Source organism: Physeter macrocephalus, chromosome 17, assembly GCF_002837175.3.
Source record: "Physeter macrocephalus isolate SW-GA chromosome 17, ASM283717v5, whole genome shotgun sequence".
Taxonomy (NCBI): Eukaryota; Metazoa; Chordata; class Mammalia; order Artiodactyla; family Physeteridae; genus Physeter; species Physeter macrocephalus.
Window position 1 is genome coordinate 13,293,944 of NC_041230.1, and position 10,101 is coordinate 13,304,044.

At 42.3% G+C, this 10,101-nt stretch overlaps 1 protein-coding gene across 1 annotated transcript in view; it reads left to right on the forward strand.

The window, feature by feature from the left end:
- The first annotated feature begins 640 nt into the window (after positions 1–640).
- Positions 641–10,101, forward strand: part of LOC114483987 (zinc finger protein 550-like) — a 20,230-nt gene continuing 10,769 nt past the window's right edge. The window contains exons 1-2 of the mRNA XM_055079121.1: positions 641–716; positions 2,277–2,347. Coding sequence (XP_054935096.1) covers positions 683–716; positions 2,277–2,347 — 105 coding nt within the window. The 5' untranslated portion in view covers positions 641–682. The remainder of the gene's footprint in view (positions 717–2,276; positions 2,348–10,101) is intronic.

Here is a 10,101-nt window from a genome sequence, read left to right on the forward strand (position 1 = left end):
TTTCATAGAAGGATTCAAGGCTGCCCTGGCAGCAGGAGCCATTGAGGGCCTGGAGTAGTACTGAATCCTGTTTGCATTTGCATAATCTTGATGCCATGAGGGAAGTAACACATGGGGAAGCCAGGGAGAGATTTATGGTCTCCCCACATGCGTGAGGCAGGGAGGTGGTGGTGGTGGCTGTGGGGTCTGGAGATACGGAAGAGGCACAGTTTAAAGAACTATGTGCATGTAGAGAAGAAGTATGAATTGATATCGCCAGTGTCCTGGTATTGGGGACTGAAGGATGAAGGTGGACCCAAGTTTGGGCCCAGGTGGTGCTTGGGAGGTACCATCTGGGAGAATTCCTGCATGGCAGGTCCAGATCTTAATGGCATCCATGTGCCCACCTGCCTAATGTTGCCAAGGGCCAGACACAGTAATTAACGGGGCCATGAGGAGAGAGTAGGCACAAATGGCACCAGGGTCCGATACCTCATCTGAGTTGTGGAGCTGGGGAGAAGTGTGAATGTGGGCTGGATATGTGGGGGTATGGATTGGGGGTCCTTGAGAGAGAGGCTGTTCATGGTTTCCTCTCTCCTCATCATGGCAGGGCAGTATAACCTTTGAGGACGTGACAGTTTACTTCTCCTGGGAGGAATGGGATCTCCTTGATGAGGCTCAGAAACTCCTATACTGCGATGTGATGCTGGAGAACTTTGCACTTATGGCCTCTGTAGGTAAGACCCTCATACCTGCCCCAATACCTTTTCCTTTTCCCCAGGAACAGATTAGTCTTTCTCACATCAGCACCACGGGCACTGCTTTCTTCCCCAGTTCCCCGGGTAGGTGCTCTGGTTGCTAGGGCTGAGCTGTTTGTACTGTCCTGTCCTTTTCCCACTTAGTCCCAATACCTGCTGCCCCAAAGCCTTGCAGGGAAGGAGTCAGGAGTCTTGAAGTTAGCCTTTGGGACCTCACCTCGCTTTCTCTTTCTCTAGCCAGGTGACGCCTCTGCCCTAGGGTCTACTCCCTTCCCTTAGCTGATATATCCTTATATCTGCCTATGCTAGTCATCGCAGTCACTGACATGGTCGCTACTTTTGTGGCCCATGGGCTATTCTTTTTTTTAAAATATTTATTTAATTTATTTATTTGGTTGCACTGGGTCTTGTTGCAGTAGGTGAGCTCCTTAGTTGTGGTTTGCGGGCTTCTTAGTTGCGGCTCGCTGGCTCCTTAGTTGTAGCATGCAAACTCGTAGTTGCGGCATGTATGTGGGATCTAGTTCCCTGACCAGGGATCGAACCCGGTCCCCCTGCAGTGAGAGCGTGGAGTCTTAACCACTGCTCCACCAAGGAAGTCCCCCACGGGCTATTCTTGCAAGATCCTCCTCTGAGGGTTTTTTGGTAATATTGAGTTTTCTTTCCTATGAGTTGCTCTGGCCAGTGCTGGCCACTCACCTGTCCAGTCTTGGCCACTCACCTGTCCAGTCTTCTCCTTAGAACTTGCGTTATCCAGGTACTATGTTCACCTGGGGATAGGGGAAGAGCTATGGGTGCTTCTCAGGGTGGGCATGATTCCAGCTCCACAAAATGGGCTCAGAGGGTCCCTGGCCCTATTGAGTAGCAGGTAAGAGGATGTGACATCAGGGCTGTGTTCACTTCATACCATAACTCCGTTCTGTTTCCATTACTATTTTGGTGCCAGTGGCCACACCTCATTTCTACCTTTCCTTCTTCATTCTTGACACTTTGCCAACTTGTCATTTCTACACTGACTCTCAGCCCAGGGTGAATCCTCTGTTCTCACAGTGGATTCCACATCTCACCCATTCTTCTCCACTGCTCCATCTCACAGTGTTCTCCACCATTACACCACACATATTATGTCGTGAGATGTGCACATATCTAAGTAGTCTTTGAACAAGAGCTACTCTGATGCAATTGTGTTTTCTTGGGCCCATATACATCCTTCTGCACAGCACTCCTGTGTCATCAGCAGGCGAGTGCTGAAAACCATTCAGAGTGAGTTGTAGACCTGGCTCTCCTCTTCGTGTTGCACCCCATCCTCTCTCCTTCACTTGGTACTTTGCTGTATCCTTCATTTCCCCCATGCTGTGACCTTTAGAGGACCATTACTGCACAGCAGCTACTTCTCAACCTGACTCCAATTCCCTCCTCCTGACAATAATCCTATGAACTCACGTACACTCATTCATTAGTGTATCAGATGCACATTTGTGATTGGAGTTGCCCCTTCCCACCAGAGCCAACTGCACTTCACCTGTATTTCTTTGATTTCAGGTTATTGGCATGGAGTGGAAGATGAGGAGGTACCTTCTGAGCAGAGTGTTTCTGTAGAAGGAATGTCACAGGTCAGGACTCCCAAAGCAGGTCCCTTTCCCCAGAAAGCCCACCCCTGTGAGACATGTGTCTCTGTCTTGAAAGACATTTTGCACTTGGCTGAGGAAAGGGGCACACATCCCAGACAAAAACCATACACTTATGGATCATGTGGGAAACAATTCTTTCAGTGTAAACCTTCACCAGAAGCAGCACTGTAGAGAAAAACTTTCAGAAGGGATGTGACAGGGCCTCGTTTGTGAAGAGCTACACATTCCATGTGCCAAGGAATTCCTTCACCTGTAACAAAGTTGGGAAGTGCTTCCTGGTCAGTTTGGGCCTCTTGTAGCACCAGGCCACTTACAACAGAAGAAGCCACACAGCAGCACTGAGTGTGGGGTAGCTGTTCACAGTAGGTAAAATGACTAGAAGTGTGACAAATGTAGGAAAGCCTTCAACCACAAACACACACCTGTTTAGCACCAGATAGTCCACAATGGAAAAAGGACTTATGCTTTCCACAAATGTGGGAAAGTCTTCAGCTTGCAAATACAGACCTGTTCTCACCAGTGAATTCACTGGAGAAAGGTCTTATTAATACAATGAATATGGGAAATCCTTTAGCCAAAGCTCCAGGCTTATTGAACACCAGAGATTTCACACTGGAGAAAGACCTTCTGAATGCAATGAGTATGGGAGAGTCTCTAGGAAAGCTTCAGCCTCATTAAATATTGGATAGTTCACGTTAGAGGAAGGCCTTATGAATGTAAAGAAATTGGGGAATTCTTTAGCCAAAGCACCCACCTTATACAGCACTGGAGATTGCACATTAGAAAAAGGCCACATGAAATAGAGCAAATGTGGAGAAGCTTTCAGTTCAAGATCTGGTCTGATTTATCACTGAAAGCTTGTCTGAAGAGAAAACTTTAGGCCTAAGGTCTGTCCTTGTTCAGCATGAGAAAATCCACAGTGGAGAAAGGTTTTACAAGTGCTGTGAATGTGGGAAAGCCTTCAGTCAAAGGTCTTCTCTGATTCAGCACCAAGTATTCAATCAGATAGGCTTTATGAGTACAGTGAATTAAGAAAATCTTCATCTAAAGGTCTAACCTCTTTCAGTACCAGAAAAGTTCACACTACAGCAAGACCTTGTGAATACAGTGAATGTAGGAAAGCCTTCAGCTGATAGTTTGACCTCATTAGGCAGCAGGAAATTCACAGAGAGGAGTCACCATACACATACAGGGAATATGCAATCTCCTTGTTCAATATAATGACACTGGAGGAGAACCTTTGTGAGGAAGACATCTGCCTGATGTTGAACCTTTTATAAATGAACATCCACAGTGAGGAGATTCTTCATAAGTTCCAAGTTTGTGGCAAGCTTTCAGGAGCTGTCTTGCACTTGCTAGCCTGTCCAGGTCCCTTGCCAGATATGTCACTGCAAGTTTCTGTTGTAGAAGCCATCTCACCTTTACACCTGGCAGGTCCCCACAGTGGCCAATTTCAAGATTCCAACATGATGTCACTGAACATGGAATGAGAAGAGAGGCACAGTAGCTCATCATTATATTTTTTTCCACCATACTGATAGAGTTACCATAAATAAACCCAAGAACACAGGTAACAGTAAAATGACTAGGAAGGACAAGTTTTGAGTATTTTGTACCTTTGGTTTTTTAACAGCTTTATTGGGTATGATTCAGTTAAACTGCACATAGAGTGTACAGTTTGATATTTGTGATATATGCTTACACTCCTGAAACCACAATATTTCCTTCTGCTCTTTTTAATCCATTCTTTTTTTTTTGTGGTACGCGGGTTGTGGCCTCACTGTTGTGGCCTCTCCCGTTGCGGAGCACAGGCTCTGGATGCGCAGGCTCAGCGGCCATGGCTCACGGGCCCAGCGGCTCTGCGGCATGTGGGATCTTCCCAGACCGGGGCACGAACCCGTGTCCCCTGCATCAGCAGGCAGACTCTCAACCACTGCGCCACCAGGGAAGCCCAATCCATTCTTATTAAGATAAAATTATTACTACAAGGATATAATCTCCTTTTTGCAATAGGTATTTTATATATATATATATATGTATATATATATATATATATAAAACTGGACAGGACTGTTATGACGCTTCATGAACGATTTGCCAGTCTTCCATTATTTATCATTGCATGGCCATTCTTGATTCATCTATCCCCATGCTTATTACTGAGTTATTTATAATCATACACATCATGTCATTTAATTCATAACCTCTTCATGATGTGTTTCCAAAATGTAAGGGCTTTATCATACAAAATAAAAATACTTTAAAATCTTATCAGATATGTTATCAGTACTCAGTTTTCTCAATTGTTTCCAAAATATGTTTGTTTTTTAAGGTGATTCATTGTGATTAGCATCCAAAATGTATCCATATGACTTTTAATAGGTATGTTTCATAAGTCTGCTAACCAATAGCTGCCAGTTACCTCCTTTTATTCTTTTTTTTTTTAACATCTTTATTGGAGTATAACTGTTTTACAATAGTGTGTTAGTTTCTCCTTTACAATAAAGTGAATCAGTTATACATATACATATGTTCCCATATCTCTTCCCTCTTGCGTCTCCCTCCCTCCCACCCTTCCTATCCCACCCCTCTCGTGGTCACAAAGCACAGAGGTGATCTCCCTGTGCTATGCGGCAGCTTCCCACTAGCTATCTAATTTACATTTGGTAGTGCATATATGTCCCTGCCACTCTCTCACTTCGTCACAGCTTACCCTTCCCCCTCCCCATGTCCTCAAGTCCATGCTCTAGTAGGTCTGTGTTTTATTCCTGTCCTACCACTAATCTCTTCATGACATTTTTTTTTCTTAGATTCCATATATATGTGTTAGCATACGGTATTTGTTTTTCTCCTTCTGACTTACTTCACTCTGTATGACAGACTCCAGTTCTATCCACCTCATTACAAATAACTCAGTTTCATTTCTTTTTATGGCTGAGTAATATTCCATTGTATATATGTGCCACATCTTCTTTATCCATTCATCTGTTGATGGACAGTTAGGTTGCTTCCATGTCCTTGCTATTGTAAATAGAGCTGCAATGAACATTTTGGTACATGACTCTTTTTGAATTATGGTTTTCTCAGGGTATATGCCCAGTAGTGGGATTGCGGGGTCGTATGGTAGTTCTATTTGTAGTTTTTTAAGGAACCTCCATACTGTTCTCCATAGTGGCTGTATCAATTTACATTATTCCCACCAGCAGTGCAAGAGGGTTCCCTTTTCTCCACACCCTCTCTAGCATTTATTGTTTCTAGAGTTTTTGATGATGGCCAATCTGACCGGTGTGAGATGATATCTCATTGTCGTTTTGATTTGCATTTCTCTAATGATTAATGATGTTGAGCATTCTTTCATGTGTTTGTTGGCGATCTGTATATCTTCTTTGGAGAAATGTCTATTTAGTTCTTCTGCCCATTTTTGGATTGGGTTGTTTGTTTTTTTGTTATTGAGCTGCAAGAGTTGCTTATAAATTTTGGATATTAATCCTTTGTCAGTTGCTTCGTTTGCAAATATTTTCTTTGCAAATATTTATTTGTTGAAGTTGCTGGGTCACTTGTCCATTAGAATAGATCTCATTCTAGATTTGGTTTCTTGCACCTTTCTGATTTAGTGTACTTACCCTTCTCCCATCTTTCCTGTAAACTAAATATTGAAGAGATGGATAATTGGGGTCTGCTCCTGGCAGACAGGCATGTAATGGTAACACTTGGAGATATACAAATATGACAGATGTGTGATGGTGACACACCTGGAAATGTGGTGTGACAGTGTGTTTTGCTAGCACACTGAAGCACAGTCTAGAAACACACAAATATTTCAGGTACTAAATGTACCAGGTGTGTAGTGATACTGCAGCACAATCTAGAGTCATACGCATATATTTGGGGATTGTGTGTGATGGGTTTGTGATATACCTAAATACAACCTTGGAATCTTCCCATAAACCCTTGGGACACTGTGTGACAAGTGTTGGGATGTTAACACTCTTCAACACAGCCAGGACCCAGACACATATACCACATCCATAGAGAAAAGATGTGTGACAGACATGAGACACATCCAACTGACATGCAAAACACACCAATGATCTGTGAGACAGAATGGAGGTACTGACACACCACAGCAAGTATGGTGACACAAATACTGTATGGAGACTTGTGAGACAGGCATGTGATAGGGGTGCCCCAATGCCTGGTGTATAGGCCACATGCTGCCATCACACAGTTTTCATGGATTGAGTGTGATGAGACAGGAACCCCTTGGCTTGGAGAGAACAAAACTCCCTCCATCATAATGCACTGATGGGGCTCAGAACGGGGAGCCAGGGTGCACATCTCGGCACAACCTAGAGACTCGCCCATATTTGATGATTGGATGTGAGCACAATGGGACACATGGTGGGGAGAGAATAGCTTGAACCAGGTAGCAGAAGCCTTTGCTTTGAAATGCCCGCTGGGAAGGCCTGGAAGTAGCAATCTGACCAGGGCAGTAGGGCAGGGACTTTACAGGTCTTACAGGAAGAGTCAGCCTGCATTCAGCCAGTTTGGGAATCATTGGTCAAAGGTGGTTCTAGGAGAGGTAGGGAATGTTCTTGCGGATTAGCAGTCATTGTTGGGCATTTTGCATTTTACCCAGAGGGGTAGGTATGAGCAGTCAGGGCTAAGGTCACATGCAATAAGGTACATGGAGTTACCCACACATACGAGGGCCACATTGAAAATTCTCAATCCTTCAGGGTCTCTCCCAAAATCCACAATATTAACAGTGATAATGAAGTGACAGCTGAATATTGAGACATGGGGTGGGGAGTACCCTGAACTGGCATTTGAGGGATGACCAACAGGACCTTGGAGATGAATCATTGCATGTGACAATGAGAGCAAGGGGTGCATCTGGGTGACACCAGTGGCCCTGTTAAGGATGCCCTGGAGGTGGTGACCCCATCCATGGAAACAGCTTTCAAGTGAGGGTAGAAAGTTTTCAGAAAGGGCCCCTCGTAGAAGAGGGGCTAGGGAGTCCAAGGTAAAGATGTTGCAATGTGGTTAGTTAATGGTCTGAAGCTCAGCAGATAACCTGTGCAGGAGAGGAATCTGGGAGTCCCAGCCTAAATGGGGGCATGAACAGGTCTTGGGGAAGAGAGGTAAAGGTATTTACAGCTCAGGAGCTGTAATAATGATATAAAATGTTCAATTAAAAGAAGAGAAGGCAGGAAAAAGAGGGAAATATTAAGAAAAGAATAAGTAGAGAACAGTTATAAACATGTTATTAATCCATCTGTATCAATAATTACTTTAAATGTGAATGACTTAAATATACTAACTGTAGAGATGGAAACTTCAGAGTGGATTTTAAAAAAAAAGACCCAACTGTATATTATCTACAAGAAACCCACTTTAAATTTAAAGACACTGACAGGTTAAAAGTTAAGGGATAGAGAAAGCTACACCACATTATTACTAATCAAAAGAAAGTAGGAGTAGCTATATTAATATCAGACTTCAAGGCAAGGGAGTTTTTCAGGGAGGTATTACATAATGATAAAGAAGTCAGTTCTCTAAGATATAACAACCCTTAACGTGGATGTTCCTAACAACAGAGCTTCAAAATATGTGAGGTAAAGAACACTTAAACTCAACAGTAAGAAAACAAACAACCCAGTTGAAAAATGGGCAAAAGATCTGAACAAATACCTTACCAAAGAAGATATAGATAGGGCAAACAAGCATATAAAAAGATGTACATCAGATGTCATTAGGGAATTGTAAATTAAGAAATTAATGAGATACCCACACACGTCTATTAGACTGAATAAATTTTTAAAAACCTGATAATACCTAATTCTGGCAAGTATGTAGTGCAACAGGAACTCTCATTCATTGCTACTGGGAATGCAAAATGGTATAGCTATTGTTATGGATCCCCTCCCCCCACAAATCATGTATTAAAGCCCTAACCCCCAGTGTGACTGAATTGGGAGACAGGGTCTTTAAGGAGCTAATTAACGTTAAATGAGTACAGAAGGGTAGGGCACTAATCCCATAGGACTGGTGTCTATATTAAAAGAGGAAGAGATACCAGATCTGTCTCTCTCCCTCTCTATGTGCGCACGCAGAGGAAGGCCATGTGAGCACAGAACAAGAAGGCAGCCATCTGCAAGCCAGGGAGAGAGCTCTTATAGAAACTGAATTTTCTGACATCTTGATCTTGGAATTCTAGCCCCCAGGGGTGTGAGAAAATAAATTTTTGTTGTTTAAGCCACCCAGTCTGTGGTATTTTGTTATGGTAGCCCGAGCCGACTAATGCAGCCACTTTGCAAGACAGTTTGGCAATTTCTTAAAAAGTTAAACATAGTCTTGCCATATGATCCAGCAGTCATGCTGCTATGTATTTACTCTATTGAGTCGAAAACTTATGTCCACACAAAAACTTGCACATGAATCCAGCTTTATTCATAAATTCCCAAAACCAAAAGCAAGTAAGATGTCATTCTATATATGACTGGACTAAAACAACAACAGCAATAACACACACACACAAAATAAAACAGAACAAAACTGTGGTACATACATACAATGGAATTCAGTGATTTTTTTAAAATTCATGTTGCAAATGACAGGATTCCATTCTTTTTTATGGCTGAGTACTTTTTTATGGCTGAGTAGTATTCCATTGTGTATATATACATATTCTTTATCCATTTATCCATCGATGGACATTTAGGTTGTTTCTGTATCTTGGCTATTGTACATAGTGCTGCAGTGAACATATAGGTGCATATATCTTTTCAAATTAGTATTTTTGTGTTTTTTGGATAAGTACCCAGGAGTGGAATAGCTGGGTCATATGGTAGCTCTGTTTTTAAGAGGAATCTCCATACTGTTTTCCATGGTGGCTGCACCAATTTACAGTCCCAACAGTGTACTAGGGTTCCCTTTTCTCCACACCCTCTCCAACATTTGTTATTTCCTATCTTTTCAATAATAACCATTTTAACAGTGTGAGGTGATGTGTCATTGTGGGGTTTTTTTTTTTCATTTTGTTTGCCCTACGTATACCTTTTTCATTGTGGTTTTGATTTGCATTTTCCATAATTAGTGACGTTGAACATCTTTTCATGTGCCTGAATTGGCCATCTCTATGTCTTTTTAAGAAAAATATTCAGATCCTCTGCCCATTTTTTAAATTGGATTGTTTGGTTTTTTGTTGTTGACTTGTATGAGTTCTTTACATATTTTTGATATTAACCCTTATCACTCATGTGTGGACTCTAAAAACAAACAAACAAGTGAAATAAAACTCATAGATGCAGAGATCAGATTAGTCATTAGCAGAGGGGAATGGGGATGGGGAGTGGGCAAAAATAAAGGGGGTCAACTGTATGGTAATGGATGGTAGACTTGTGGTGGTGATCACTTTGCAGTTTGTACAGATACTGAATTATAATGCTGTACACCAGAAGCTTATTTTTTAAGCAAAGAATCACCTGGAGGGCTTGTTAACACAGAGATTGCTGGGCTCCATTGCCAGAGTCTCTGCTTCAGTAGTCTCTGCTTCACACTTTGAGCATGACTTCTGTAGACCAACTATTTGCATAGATTATTTTCTGCACAGGTGGCAGTGCTAAGTGGATATTGTCTTCTTTGTTTCTATTTCATTTATTCTTGCTCTGATCTTTATGATTTATTTCCTTCTACTAACTTTGGGTTTTGTTTGTTCTTCTTTCTCTAGTTCC